Here is a 15,996-nt window from a genome sequence, read left to right as displayed (position 1 = left end):
CCAGGCCAGGTGTAAGTTTAGCCAGGTGAGACCGCAAGTAGGGGTTGGACCAAAGGAAAGGAGGAGATCAGCTCCCCCAGCACTGCTGGGAGAGGGACAGACACCCACACGTGGGTCCCAAAGGGAAACCCCACACTGCTCCTGTCATGTGGTGAACATGGCTCCAGACACCCAATCCAATTCCACACAAGAACTGAAAACGCTTCTTTCACAATTTGCATGTAAGATAGCTCTTTGCAAAGGAAATAAGGCCATGCTATATGGCCATCACAGCTTGTTCCAATAGGGACCCCTTTGAGTTCGCCTCACTATCCATGCACTAGCAGAGTTACTTCCATTCAGTAAGACTTCTGGTTTTCTGAGTATTTCCTAAAAGGAAAATACGTCATACTCCATCACTGGAGAATATCACAAAGCACCCAACAATGCTGAACCAACTTTTGAGTCCTTAATATTTCAGCTATTCTTTAAAAGAAAGGTGTCTGCAGCAGTAACGGAAACGGCATTTCTAGTGATCTGTAACAAAGTAATTCCTTCAATTATCTTCTGAATGTAGCTACTTAGACCAAAAGATCTAATACTTCTTAACAGAGAATGGAAATGTCTTCTTGATTTGACTGCATTAGAATCACTCTTCTGCATTGATCTGGTTCTTCCAGAACTGCTTGCATTCAAGTACAACTGGAGAGAAACTCTTGATCACAATAATCAGGGGAAGGTAAATAGACAACAAAGATGAATGCAGCTGTTCTATAGATGTGGAGAACAGGGCATTGAGAAGAAGAAAGTCAGTGGAGCTCTTCAGGCAGCAGAAGTGCTGAAGAGAGGCTACAATTCAGTCCCAATTATCCTTATGTCTGTTGTATGTAAGCACTGGAGAGGAATTTTCTTATAGAATGGAAAGAAGAAAAATTCTACACAGCCAAATTGTGGAAAGCAAAAGTTTTGTCAGAGTTCAAGACTGCAACCCATCATAGAGGTGTTCCCCCTGACTATAGATTTTTATTTTTTCTGCTTGTAAAATCTACATGGAGATTTTTTTTCTGTGATATTAGAGAGAAGTCATCTAAAGCTGATGTAGCAGTAACTGACTCCAACCAAAGCTTAAGGATCTCACTGCACAGCCTGGTAAAGGCAGTCAAGCTACCCTTGGACAACCTGATCTTAAATATCTGCTGGAGTTTTTAGCCTCTGTTGGGTTCCCCTGTAATCCTGTAGCTTTGAACAGTGATTACCAGAACCATTCAGGATTTCCTAGGACCTTCTTCTTCTCTCTTTGCCCCAAAGAAGGTTTTTATTGGTATGCTAAATCTTTCACCTCAGTAGCTAATACCTACAATCCCTCTCAACTTGCTAAAATAAATTATCAGGAACTCAGCCACCCCCAGACCCTGCTCTTAGGACTGGATGAAAACCTTTGGGTGAGCACATTATCAAAGACCTCACAGAGGGCAAATGTTTGTGGATGTGGTTAAACAGAACCAAGATTGACATAGTGGATCTAATCTTTCTGTGATTAAGAAACAAAGTGAAAAGTATACAGTAGGCAATGTGATTCTTTTTTAGCCACTTAAATTCAATTATACTCCTCTAGTTAAAGGGGATGGAATGGACATTTCATGCTACAGCTACCCTGATACACTTATGGGAACTTGCATACCACTTTCTTCAAGAGCTAAAATGACAAAAATGGAATAAATAACTCAGCTTGCTATTTTGCTGAACTACAGGACTGTTAAATATTTATAAGACATAATGAAGTCCTGTTTTGAGCTAATATTTTCCCCCTTGAACAGATTTCTCCAGTGGCTGTCAAACATCTTCACATTAACTGTTGCCAAGTGTGAGGTTAACAGCACATCTATAGCTGGGAAAAGAAGATGAAAGTTGTCCACATGATGCTGGGTAAACAAACAGACCCTTTGCCTCTGAGAAATACTTTCCACTACACCAGGGAGGCCAGAGGATAACTTAGTATCCCTAAGTGGTCACTGTTTTCCAGCCTATCCACAAAAGATTCAGCCCTTGAGAACTTGGCTCGCCTATTCTTGTTGCAAGATTTCCAAGGCCACCAGTATGTTCCCCATCAGCACACATCAGTCACAGGGAATTCATGCCTCTCTGCTTGGCACAACCAACCACACATCTGTGGTGTAACTCCAGGGCTTCTCTGGGAAGAGAAGATAGCAGAAAATTTTGATCTTCTTTTGATAGCAGAAAATTCAAAGATCTGAGGCTGTTCTAATCACAAGACATGTGGAAAGTTGCCAAAATTATTTGGTCTACATTTAGATAACAATTTAAAATAATACAGGTGTGAGATTTAGTCTAACACAGCTACAAACCTATCTTGTAATACACAGTTTACATGCTTCTCCCTCTGTGAGGGTGTGACAAACCCTGGAGGTTTATGGTCATGTGTGTGTCCCTGTCCCTAACCAAAAGTTTCAGAGCCTTTGGGAGGCAGCATGAGGGAAACATCTGTGAAAGGGTAGCAAGCTGGCACAAGAATAGAAAAGTCTCTGCCTGAGAGGCACGGATAGCAGTGAGAGCAGGGATGTCAAGAAACTCCAGTTCTCAGACAACTACCTGTGTCTGTCTGTCACCTTATGATTGCCTCCTGCTGCCAAGTCCCTATGGAAAAGCTCCGAAATAGCAGCATCTCCCATGAATGTCCCTTCTGCTCTAGGCCAATGGGCCGGTAGCTCTCACACCCAGAACTGCCCATCTCCTGGCTTCAGCCTTGTTGCAGCTACATTCTCACAAACGGCTTCCCAGCAATATCCCCAATTTTAGGCAGTCTTCAGTTTATAAATAAACAAATATCAGACTCAGGAGAGATGGGGAAGGAGAAGACAGGTCTCACAGCCTACAAGACAAACATGCCGGTCCACTGCTTTAATCCAAAGCCTCCTTATCCTGCTACTGCTCACTCCAGTACATATTAGGTCCTTCCCTCCCACCCCTTTCGTGGTGCAATAAGTCAAAATAAGTTTTCCTGCATCAAAAGGTCTTCAGAGGCTGCTAAAAAGCAGAAAAGCATTCCTATATCTACTTTAGGAAGTGGCTTGCTTCCTAAGCTGGCAGTAAGAAACATACTGAAAGGTACAAGTGAAGACATAGGAGTATCCATACAACAGCGAAGGAGGAAACTGAGGGGGGGGGGGGGGGGGGGGGGGGGGTGGGCTCATTGCAGTCAGACTTTCTCACAAGGGGGAGTAGAGGGACAGACAATGATCTCTTCTCTCTGGCAGTCTCTGACAGGACCCGAAGGAATGGCCCGAAGCTGTGTCAGGGGAGTTTTAGGTTGGATATTGGGAAAATCTTTTTTCACTCAGAGGGTAGTTGGGCACCAGGGCAGTGGTCCCAAGCCAGCCAGAGTCCAAGAAGCATTTGGACAAGGCGTTCAGGCACATCGTGTGGCTCTTGGGGAGAGCCAGGAGTTGGACTTGATCGTCCTTTTGGGTCCCTTCCAAATCAGAATACTCTGTGAACTAAAGGGGAGAGACACTTGATATTCACCAACATCACCTGCTGAAGCGTGTGGTGTAGCCAAGAAAGCTGTCCCAAACTATTTAGGTGCTCCTGCTGTTTGAACAGGACGGTGAAATTGCTGCCCTGGGGTTGCGTGTGTGTGCACGGTGTGCTGCAGGGGGCTCAGCGCAGCCTTCCCCGGCGGGGGTCTCAGCGCAGCCTGTCTCCGTCCCTGTCCCTGCCGCATTTCCCAGCGGCCGGAGCCACCTGCCGGTACCGCACAGCTCTGTACGGGCCGAGGGGCGGCTGTGCGCGGGCCGAGGGGCGGCTGTGCGCGGGCCGAGGGGCGGCTGTGCGCGGGCCCCGGGGCGGCTGTGCGCGGGCCGAGGGGCGGCTGTGCGCGGGCCGAGGGGCGGCTGTGCACGGGCCCCGGGGCGGCTGTGCGCGGGCCGAGGGGCAGATCTGCGCGGGCCCAGGGACATTCGACACTGCCAGTCCTGCTGTGGGGACAGCTCTGTACGGGCCCAGGGACATTCGGCACTGCCTGCCCGGCTGTGGGGACAGCTCTGTACGGGCCCAGGGACATTCGGCACTGCCTGCCCCGCTGTGGGCACAGCTCTGTATGGGCAAAGGGGCAGCGGGCACTGCCTGCCCGGCTGTGGGGACAGCTCTGTACGGGCCCAGGGACAGCAGGCACTGCCTGCCCCGCTGTGGGGACAGCTCTGTCTGGGCACAGGGACAGCAGGCACTGCCTGCCCTGCTGTGGGGACAGCTCTGTCTGGGCACAGGGACAGCGGGCACTGCCTGCCCTGCTGTGAGGACAGCTCTGTATGGGCAAAGGGGCAGCGGGCACTGCCTGCCCGGCTGTGGGGACAGCTCTGTACGGGCCCAGGGACAGCAGGCACTGCCTGCCCTGCTGTGGGGACAGCTCTGTACGGGCCCAGGGACAGCAGGCACTGCCTGCCCTGCTGTGGGGACAGCTCTGTACGGGCACAGGGACGGCGGGCACTGCCTGCCCTGCTGTGGGGACAGCTCTGTACGGGCCCAGGGACAGCGGGCACTGCCTGCCCCGCTGTGAGGACATCTCGGAGCCTGCCCCATTCCTGCCAGCACAGCATCAAGGCAGAGACAGCGAGGGCTCCCACTGCGGAGAGGAGCATGGCAAGCGCAGAAGATACAGCATTAAAGTGAAATTTCTCTGCACTCGTGCTGTTCTAGCAAAAAGCCACGCAGCCTGACCTAGGATAGTCAGTCTGTCCCCAAAACAGGTGTATGACAGAGTCTGAGAGCTGTGCACGGCACCTTTTGGGCTGGGACCATCACAGCCATGGTTTCACACTTGTAGAACTAGAGAGGCCTCCATGGTCCATTCCTCAGTCTCTGCAGCATTCCCTGCACAAGGTGACAAGGTGCAGACTTTGGGAGTGGGAAATTTATCCATGTTTTCAACATGGAAGTATCTAGTAGCACTGGATATTGCATAGCACTTTTATATCTGGTGTCTGTTATGACTAAATCATAGACTGGGATCATTAGAACAAGCTTTGCAATTTTAGAAATCTTAACATTAGATCAAATGAATTGACCATTTGTATTATATTTACTTTACATGTCCTACAGCTCTGTCAAAAACAACAGGTATCACAACAAAGCTGTGCAAAGAATCAAAGAGGGCATTCTGCTGTACTATAACCAATTGGCTTCAGAGTATTACTTCATTAACTTGCAGTTTTCTTCTCATCCACATCCTACCACAGGCAGGACACTTGCCCACATTCATCTCCCCTCAAAACATTAAAATGAAGCCCACAAGCAGCAGCTAATAGAGATAGGTGTGGGAGAAGAACCTCTGCTTCTTTACTCCATCAGTTTCCTTTCCCAGGAGCATGGTTTTGGTGATGGAAAAATGATTCTGCTCCATTTCCATTTGTTTTGCTACACTCAGAAATTCCTGGGGTCTGGGCTTAGGTCACGGTAAGAAATTCTCTTGTACCTATCTGAGGAATATAGTGTGAATCACAGATGTTTCAGGTTGCAGGTCCCATTTCTAGACAGCATATAAACACCTACAGCACTGCCAGCTGGCCAGTCTGCATACATTTACTTCCCCTATTCACCCTCAGAAATTCATACATATTTTTTAACTCCCTCATATCCCAGTTGGGAGCTACCATGAAATTTGTCTCAGCTGTGACTCAGAATATACTTCTATGACAGCAGTGCTCAGGGATTTCAGCTAATGTCAGAGATGCACAGACAACTTGACAATGATGGGTTTCCATCTGGGATTTCCTACGAGTAAAGCTGCAGCTTTTTTAATTCAGCCTGGGAGCTGGTCCTAAGCATTGGGGCAGCACCAGATGCTTGTGACAGCAAATGATCCAAGCCCTCAGTGCTGAGATAGCAAAGGCAAGGCTCTCAACACCACAGTAATAGTTTTCTTATTTTCAGATCAAGCCTCATGACTCTGTGCATGAGCTGCACAAAGAGTCAGAAAACAAACCAGTCTTGCTTGACAAAATACTATGACCATTCAACTCTGATGTAATTAGTACAATGTTATTGTCCCTTAATTAGGTAACTCCAGCAGGGTTTAATCGATGGTACAGAGACCTTCTGAGGCAGAAATGGCAATTTGGCACCCAACTGTGGCTGGCTTTTCCTGGCTAGATTCCTAACTGCCAAACAACCCCTCTGCATTCTGTTTTTCTTATTCCAGCCCAGAGTGCTGTGATAGAGATATCTGCAGTGTTTGGGCAGGCGCTGTCAGATGGAGAATTTAAAAATCTGGCAAAGATATGTCTCACAGTTTAATAATCTGTGCAACTTACATTTTAATTCTGAGAAAGTGTCAGTCATCGGAAATGAAGCAGACATGCATTCCTCACGAAAGCACAGCATACTTGTTCTTTAAGGGGGTTTAAAGTACAGGAAACTTCTGTCTCTAGAAGCTCATTTAGTTGCTTTAGTGCCTAATTAGCAACTTGAGAGGAACCTCACCATGCCCACTTTAGTGCTCTCCAGCAAACACAAGGCAGAGTTTATTTCATCTGCAGAAATCTAATTCAAGAGTGTGATATAGGTGACATCACCATAGGTGAGACAGAGTTCTCACAAGACAACACAATGTTTCTACATCAAGCGCACTATCATTGCTATGAGTGATCTCTTCCTCACTGAGAACTGACCATGCCTTTAAATAGCACCCTGTTCATCCACTCAGGGAGAAAACAAACCCAAATAGGAAAAGCACATGAAAGGTTCAACTCTGAAGCAGATTTCTGCTCAGACATGGATGCCAGCAGTCACCATAAACAGGTTAGGACACTTATCATCACATAGTTTCCATGCTCAATAAACCGGAGCTGAACCCCCTCAGTCACACCCAGGCAGGACAGTGTACGCACCGGGAGCAGAGATGCGCCGTTTCCAGCCCACGCAGTCCAGGCCTGTCGGAGTGCTCTGGGAAAACGGATGCAGTTTCAGTGGCAGGATGTCAAAGGCAACAGGAGATGTGATGGATGGACTTAATCCAGCCTGCAACAGGACAGGGAAAACAAAGGCAACAAGCATTAAGTTTAGATGCCCCATAGGACAAAATATAGCGTCCATCCCAGAGCGCCTCTTCACACCTCTGATACCTGCCCGTGTAAGCAAGCAGCATGTTAGTGGATGATTATGGCTAGAAATGTTAGAAAACAGTAAGAAGGCAAGGAAAACTGCAAGGTGGTAAAAACAGAAATGGATAAGCAAGTACTGGATTCATATTTCATATACAAACACTTATACCTCCATTCACAGAAAGTTTCACTCCTTCCTACGTAGTGCTTCTGGTGGGGGGCAGGGGGAAGAATATCACTACAACAAGTCATCTTCTCAGCTACAGAACTATTCCTGCAGCTTTGTGACTAATAGGTCCTCTTCTGGTATTTAACATCAAAATAAAGTTTTCCCTTCAGAGATTTATTGGTACCAGTCCCCAACCATATGGAATGTGGATAACAACATTCTTCTCTTCAGGTAAAGGTACAAGTAAGAATTCTCACACTCTCCTCTACCTGGGCGATTGATTTTCTAAAACTTATAGAACTAATGAATCTTTGAAAACTCTATACCACTGCCAGATCTCCTTGAATTTTTGCTGGTTTAAAGGGGAAAACCTAGAGATACATACACATAGCTCGCGGCCTCTAATACAGAATGTCGTAATTAATGCATGCTGCAGGTATGCTTTTATCCCTTCCTCCTTTTCTCTCTTCTCTCTCTTGTGGCTGCCACACACAGAAAACATCAGTGACTGGGAGATCAGCTGGTCAGTAACCATTGGTTCCATGGGCACAGCCAGTTTTTCATCTCTATCACTACTGCCCCTTTCTTTTGCCACTGATCTTCAGCTACAGCATATCCATCCTTCACTGAGTGAGGAACTCAGCATCTTGAGGTCCAGCATTCTCTCTAGGATCTTTCCCTCTCCCCACCAGCCCACAGCATGGCCCATCAGCAGAAAGCCTGCTGACCAGCCTTGATGCTGAATCTTCTCCTGTAGATGGCCATTAACCAAACAGTCTTTCCAAAACTAACCAGCACACAGTGCTCACATAGCTGAGAGTGCTGCTGCTCCATGCCTTTTTTTATTATTCCTGGGCTTAACTTTCCTAAAACAAAGAGAATATCACCAATACTTTGGCACAAATCACCCTCTCTTGAGGGATAGCATGAACTCTGTTCAAATTAACCTGAGCAGTGCCTGTTTTTCTAGAAAAGTTGCAGCAAAGACCCAGTGGGAGCACACGTTCTTCTGGTGACAGTGAAAATCAAGCTTACTGGGCCACAGCTCTGAAAATGTCAAGGGGAAAGTCTAGGTTATTTACATAAAAGGTGATAGAAAGCATGATTATTCTGTTTAAGACTAGAAAGCGGAACCTTGGCCTAAGGCTGTTAAAATTGCAGGCTTCATTCTTATTAATTCCTGGGACATCAGAGCAAATTTTGGGTACAGGCATCATTTGATTCCTATAGCATGGAAGCCAGGCCTGTACAACCCTAACTCAGGAGCAGAAGCGTTTTCAGCAGTGTTAGTAACAGTGGGCAGGGTTTGCACAATCGACAAGGGAGAGGATGAGAAATGAAGGAGCAGACCATAGTAAAGATCCTCTCTCCTGTATTTTCTGCCAGAGGTTATTGCTATTCTCTTACGCACAGCAGTTCAGCCCTGGCAGAGGCTGGGTCTCTGTTGTATATCCATGCCTTGTCAGGTGCACGTTGAGGGGAGACTTTTCTCATTAAATTCCTCAAAGTGTGTTCATTGCTTTAAAAGTAAAGCCAATCTGTGTTGTATCACAGTGCTCATAATCATGGCACCACACAACAAAACTTCATTTTCTCTTATTTTGGATGGGGTAAAATCAGATTTCCAGAAGTCATATTCAGGGCAATGAGCTAAAGATCTATTTTTTACCACTTCTCATCTCTCTTTCAAAATAAAAGAGCTTTTTCTGCACTATACCCCCTCTGGGTATAGCCCCTTGATGGGCCTTTTAGGAATCTCTCTAATTTGGCAGTGCAAAGACTGTGCTCAAACAAATGCACATAGAAGCCATGTCTGTGCTCCTATTGCTGTGCACTCAAGAGGCATCAAGCTTAAGAGTCAGGGTTTCAATTTTTGTCAAAACAGGAAAGCACTGGATGGCAATAGGCAGCTCAGAGCAAAAGTAATTCCCAAAACAGAGCCTATTGCCATTACAACGTTGCATATGTCAGTGGTTTGGGGCATTGTCTCTGCTCCAGTTAGGGAACTTCTCCTGAATTAAAAACAAGCAAGAGGACCCCAGGCTACAGCCTGAAACCCATCACCACGTGAAGGGCAAAGCCTATGGACAAGCAAAAGAATATAGATTCGTCCACAGCTATGTTTCTCTTCTTCCCCTTGGGGTGGGCAGGATGGGGGGTATTCTGTTAAGACTTTAAGGCCCAAGATCAGAAGCTGCTCAGCTTGTTACTGGCAGCATCTCATTATAAGGGACAGCTGGGTCAAGCTTTGAGTTTGACTGGGAATTTACACAGGCTGTTCCCATTTAAGGAAGCAGAGCCGCTTACTGGATCTAAGCAAAAACAGTCCATAATATACAGAATTGGTTGGAACTGGCATTTTAAATGTTTGGGGGGTCTTGTGGGGGTTTTTTTGTTTGTTTGTTTTTTTAGTTTAGTTTATAGGCAGTTTCTTGATTATTTGTCCATTTTTTCCCTGTCTCAATTGCCAGCCTTCAGAGCAGCCTTATATTTCCATTATGCTCCTCTCTGTACATTGATCTGAATGATAGAGTGGTATCAGAAATCAGCACCTGAATAATCAAGAATCCCTCTCTGCTCTGTCCCCCATTAAGTTGTTTCCCCAATATTGCAGCATTACATCGCCTTGTGGGCTGCCCTGATCTTGACTTAACACAATGTGACTTGTCACAACAGAATCCACACATCCCAAGGCAGCCGTGTCAGAAAACATCAGACTTGTAATTTCAGTTCTCCAAAGCCCTATACAGTCACAAAACCACAACAGACAATGAACATCCTACAGAACTTCTTTTGTGATAATTTGTTCCTGCTTCTTAAAAGGGATTCAACATCCTTCTAAAACTGCCCTCAAACACCGCAGCTTGTGACAGCACTCCCAAGTCATTTGGGAGTATCAATAAACCAGCGCTACTACAGGACTAGAGCGCTGCAAAGACAGAATAAAATAATACAAAGGAGAAACTGTGTGATTACTATTATAAATAAAAAGCACATGCCAAGAAATTCAGTTATATGAAATAAAAAAAGAGCCTTTGAATCCCCACAGTCCTCTCAATAAACCAGCATTTTGCTTTCTTGGCCACCCACAAAGATTAAAGTGTCAATAACCTACATAACACAAATAGACAGAAACAGTAAACCCCAAACCTACCTACACACTTCTGCCCAGAGAAGGGTGGAACAACAAACTGACTAAGACCCAAGAGCCCCCAGGCAGGTGATGTTCAGAGAGGCCTCTATAGGCACAGGGGCAGCTGGAAATCATCGTGCAGCTGATTGCAATTTAGAGGCAAGTTTGCACCAGAAAATAAGGGTGGAAATGCTTAAAGGAGAGGCTGTTTTCTGGCGGTCTCCAAATGTGCAGTCAATCAGCAAAGCAGACAGCGTTCAAGCCGTGTAATCTGATGGCTCCAGGGGAAGCTATTGAGGGAACTGGTCACTCCTCTTAGCAGCGTTAATGGTCTCAGTGCTGGCCCACATGCCCTGCAGCACCGGCTAGACTCCCATCACTACCCGTGCTTGTCGAGGAATTGTGAGAAATATTTTTAGTACATTTCACTGATTTCTGTTAATCCCTGACCCTACCTAAACCAGGAATTCACTTTCACTAGCCTGCCTCATCCCTGTACAGCACTAAGCACTCAGAATTTTGACCAAGTGAGAAAAGTAACCCAAGTCATTTATTTTTTATCCTAACATACACAAGCCTCAAGAGCATTACTCGTTGTCTCCATCACATAGGTAGTAGGGAGCTGAGCCAGGGAAGCATCCTCACTGGACTGATACAGGCAGCAACTGGCAACACTTAGTGTTGAAGAGCCCAACACATACAAAATAGCACAGATATTTAGTCTCTTCCCCTGAGAAGGGGAGTACAGGGGGCAGTTTTTCAGAAACCCTGGCTCTCTGTCCCAGGTGTCTGTCAGTTTGATGGGAGCTCTCCCAGGTGGACAGGTTTTCTCTGGGCAAGCCATAGTGGACAGGGCAATGTTTCCCCTTCACCACTCACAGAACTATCTGTGCACATAATCTCAAGCATATTCTGAAGTGGTGACAGGACTACTGAGGCCTCATCTCCTCTCCAAAATTGTTGTTTTAATGTAACAGTAAAAAACTGGCAACCAGGACAACAGAGAAAAAGGGAAACACATACAAATAACAGTCCAAAACAGCAAGCCCTGAGGAAAGCTTTTATTTGAGTATCTGCTATGTGATTTCAAGCTTGATCAGAAACTTTCTCAATATTATCGTGAGAGGCTTCCTAGAGCGTCCCTTGATCTCATCTCCTTTTTCCCCAGAAGTTCTTTTGTATGTATTAAGGCTAATTTTGGCTCTTGGATAGAGATCTGTGACTCTCCCTGTAGGGAACAGACCTTAGCTCTGGATCCAAAAGTAACAGATGCCATCAGTGTGAGTCACAACAGCCACAAAGTTTTTCACAAGCGATCATTAACGCTGAACTAAAAGTCTCCCTCAGTGGAGAGGAGAATATTAATATCTAAAAATCTAATGGCAATGTTCTCTTGAGTGTTTCACAGCAGGAATTTGCTTCAGTAGGAATTGTGGAGTTGGCCTCAGATACATGGGAAGTCTAATTTAGAAGTCTGTTATTAAAGTTATATAGCAACACCACAGGGCACACAATGAGATTTCATCAGTTGCATTTATATTGATTTAAGGAAACTTTGATTTGCTCCTTGCCCTCCCTATCACTTGGCTCACAAAGCAACCTGATTCCCTTGCATTCTATTTCCAACATCTCACAGGGCATGAACTGTTCAATTACAGAAGCTAAGAAACCCACCACCTTCAGACATCATCACTTAAGGACCAGTTTAGTGTTTCAGCAGTCTCCACAGAGTACCAGGCCCACAGAAATGCTGACAGAAGTGGTACCAGACAAAGTGTAAGGACAGGAATATGATGACAGCAGAGAGAAGCAGCTGGAGCAGAGGAGGACAGTGCCATGGAACGAGGAGGTCGGTGTATGACTTCTTACTTTTGAGGGGTCCTCTGGGAGGTGTTGCAATTGAACCCCTCCCTCTGGCTGTGTCTTCTTCTCTAGTTTCCTTTTTTGATTCCTCTCCATCCAAACGTCATCGAAGCTGAAGCACTTATAGAGGGGTTTGGGTCTCTTCCTCCTCCTCTCTGGAATCTCCTTGGCTTTTTCATCAGGAGCAAGGAAGAAGAGCCTCTGGGCTTTGCTCTCCATGGTGGAGACAGGGCGTGGGCATGGTGGAACCCGGGGGGGCCTCCTTTTGCGATGGGGAACCCATTTCTTATTTGGCCTCTTTTCAGGTGCTGTTTGGCGTGGCTGTTTTGACTCCTGTTTTACAAACTGCAGGTGAAAACACAGCGTTTGTTGGATGGAAATTTTGTTCAAATCAGTTTGAACAGAAGATGGCAAAGCTCAGTTATTCAGCCACTGAACTCTCAGAAGAAAATGCTTAGGAGCACTCCACCCTGAAGCAGCAGCTCTGCCATCCTTTGAGGATGCAATATACACTCCTTGTGCACAGGACAGTGCCCTGCTCACACTCTCATACCACACTGACATTACCACCAGGATTTAGGTCACTCTGTCTGTATAATGTTATTTACAAAGACAGACGGTATCTCTGAAAATAGAAAAATGACCTCTTGTCTGTTTCTGGTCTTCCAACTGTACTTCAGTTATACAATGTGAAAAGGCTTTGTAGATGCCTGAAGGTCTGATGTATTAAGCTCTGTGCTTCCTGATGTGCTCTTTACACTATCCATTTTATTTGCTTGTTGCTGGGCCAAGAGTAAGGAATTGCACAGCTTTGCCCTTCACTCCCATTTCAGTGGTTGCACAAAATCACAGACTTTATATTAGAACAACTTGAAATCAAGTGTGCCCTGAGGCAACCTGCTACTACTCCAGGTAGCATCAGTGTAAGAATCAATAGTATTTAAGGGAGGAGATAACAACACTGGGGAATGAGTGAACTCAGGAGTCTCATGACAAAAATAAATGCTGTGTCCTGATGATAGTATCTGTCCAGTTTCTCATAGATCATTTGAAGAACCAAAATAAAATAACCCTCAAACCATCACAGGCACTTCCTCTCTATTTTCAACTATCCAGCAATTCCAGGTCAATTCTTCTTTGCCCCTGGTAAGAGATGCCACAGTCTAGAAAGAATAGATTCTGTGAAACAGGTGTTTTGTGCCTAACCCCACCTTATTGGAGAGGAGCAAGGAGAAGAACATGCGAATTCCAAACTTGGGACATTTTAGGACAGTTTGCTCTTGCCTGCTAAGTCTCACAATTAAAGTACAATCGTGCCATGAACAGATTAATTAAACATGTAGTGAAGGGCCTGACAGATGGGCAAACTGATAATGGTTCTGTCTTGCTGTTTTCAGCATAAAATCTTTGTCCTGGCTGGAACCTGGAGAATATAATCCAATGGCATGTAATGCCTGAGGGCTGGTGTGTGCTCCACCAGGCTCAGATGAGTTACCTACCTGAGTGGCAGCCAGAGGTGTCCAGGGAGAGCTGATCCAGTGCAGGCACAGCACTAACACAGATAATGCTGACACAGCTGGAAAAAATACCCGGCTGGGGCTGGGGAATAAATACAAATCCCCATCCTGGAGAGCACAATGGGAAGTGAGCTCAAGGGCTTCACTATTACAGATATGTTTTGCACTAATGTTTTTATTCATGTGGAACAGAAAAGGACTTTTCTTCAAATTGGCCAATAAACTGATTTTTTTACCTCTTTAGGAAGCAGCATAAATAAGGAAGGCCATCCTTAGCATGTAGATGACAATTATTTTGGAAGGACATAACACTGCGAATATACTTTGCCCCATGTCTGCTGTATTTTCAGAGATTCTTGAAAATACAGCTTTGCTTAAAAATCCAGGGTGCAATCCTAGTGGGCACAATTCTACTTCATTTCACATCACGAAAATGGAAACAAATAAAGCTCAAATCTATTTTAATAGATTAGATGTTGTGTTTTGAAAGCTGGGATATTCGCATTAATTTCTAGGCTCCAGTTGCATTTGTCCAATTTCAGAGATCATATTCTGCAGCCTCCAGAAGAATCAGGAAAATTAAACTGTTTTTATATGTCTTGGATACCATTTAAATTTTTTATGGGTTTCTTTGAATAATTTAATCTAGCAATCAATTTAAGTAATTATTTATTTGCTCCTAATGGTTACATTATAGCATGTGGGCTTGCCTTTTCAAGGCTTTACACATGCCTCATCTCTACACTCTTTTCTAGATTTTTTTTGAGCTGTAATTTACAGGTCAATGATTTTATTCATCCTCTGAGAGGCTTCATCTGTTGACAGCGTGTATAGTCCAAGTTTCTTGCTTTTTCCTAGGCTGCAGTCTCTTGTTTGGAATGTAGTGTCCAGTCTTAAGCTTGTAGGTTAAGGTGGTGCCCATGAAACAAAATATTTTCAAGTAAAGCTAAGCATGAAAGGGGATAAAGCTAATTCTCTTCCTCTTTCCTCTCCTGGATTCTGATACTACAACCCTCACTTCTCAAACTGCCACCCAGACACTTCTTTGGATTCCAGACAGCTTTAGAGAAAAAACCCCAAGCCAATCAACCAAAACACTTGCATTTGGGAATATGTGAGGACAGGTTGAGAGCTGGCTTTATTCAAGCTGATAAGTGGGCTCTAAAGGCAGTATAAGAGCAGTCACCAACAGTTTTGTATTAACATGGATGATGGATCCAAGCTCTTCTCACTAGTGCCACACAAGGCCACAAGACAGTGGCCAGAAACTGCAGCTTGGAAAGTTCCTGTTGGGCATTAGGAAAAAAAAATTCTCAAGGAATATGTTTCCAAGAGAGGCAGAGAAACCTTCAGCAGTGCAGGTTTTTAAGACTTGGCTAGATAAAGCCACGGTTCTGCCTATCTTTGTTTGTTTCTATACAAAAAATAGGGAGTTTCTGTAAAAAAATATAGAGAAAGGGCAGGATAAGACCATCCTGGAGGGGATCTTAAAGGTTTAATATACCCTTCTGTATGTGAGGGCAAAAGGCAACAGCAGCAAAAACTGTGCGAGGCTCATTTGAGTTGAACACAAACAGCCCTCAGTTCTTGTGAATTGATCAACCTGTTCCAGATTAATGAACCCTCTGAAAAATTGTCTGCTTGGGGTGTGCAAAAGTTCATGCACCCTCTCAAGTGCCATTTTTGACAATCTGCTCAAAAAATTATTCTCCCATTTCCTAACGTTCTTATTTTTGCTCAGCAGAAATAATACTGGAAAAGTAGCATGGTCAAGGTATGTTCTGGGATCTCAGTTAGAGCTCAGTCTCGGTCACTCTGGAGGGTTGTGCTCAGCCACTGAAAGAGATTCCTAAACTCCCAGCCCCTTACAACTTGGGAAATCCTCTCTGGGATTAAAAGCCTACTGATGGAGGAAGTCTCTGTTTTTAGAGGTTTCAGCCAATCACGAAGTCCTTACTGAAGATCCAATCTGTTCCATGAGATTCAGCATATGCCAAGGATTTAACATTTTACCTGGATTAGAACAAAATATGACATGAAAGGGAGATCTTGAGTCTGCAGTTTGGGGTTTTTTTTCTGTCTGTTGTAGGAAAGGCAGAAAAGGACTTCTAGTAGCAAGGTACTTATGATGACCGCAAAAGACATGGTACTTCAAAGGACAGCTACTTGTTGTCTAAAGAAAGTGATTTTACTTCTTAAAAAGTGACTGCTAGCCATAGG

The 15,996-nt window shown here is 44.9% G+C and overlaps 1 protein-coding gene across 1 annotated transcript in view; it reads right to left on the bottom strand.

Annotated features, from left to right (window-relative positions):
* Positions 1–15,996, bottom strand: part of ARHGEF4 (Rho guanine nucleotide exchange factor 4) — a 217,267-nt gene that overhangs the window by 102,212 nt on the left and 99,059 nt on the right. Inside the window, exons 4-5 of the mRNA XM_040074006.2 lie at positions 12,266–12,604; positions 6,882–7,011 (exon numbers count right to left, since the gene is read on the bottom strand). Coding sequence (XP_039929940.1) covers positions 6,882–7,011; positions 12,266–12,604 — 469 coding nt within the window. The remainder of the gene's footprint in view (positions 1–6,881; positions 7,012–12,265; positions 12,605–15,996) is intronic.

The sequence above is a fragment of the Hirundo rustica genome, chromosome 10 (genome assembly GCF_015227805.2).
Source record: "Hirundo rustica isolate bHirRus1 chromosome 10, bHirRus1.pri.v3, whole genome shotgun sequence".
Classification (NCBI taxonomy): domain Eukaryota; kingdom Metazoa; phylum Chordata; class Aves; order Passeriformes; family Hirundinidae; genus Hirundo; species Hirundo rustica.
This window is presented reverse-complemented; position numbering and strand designations above follow the sequence as displayed.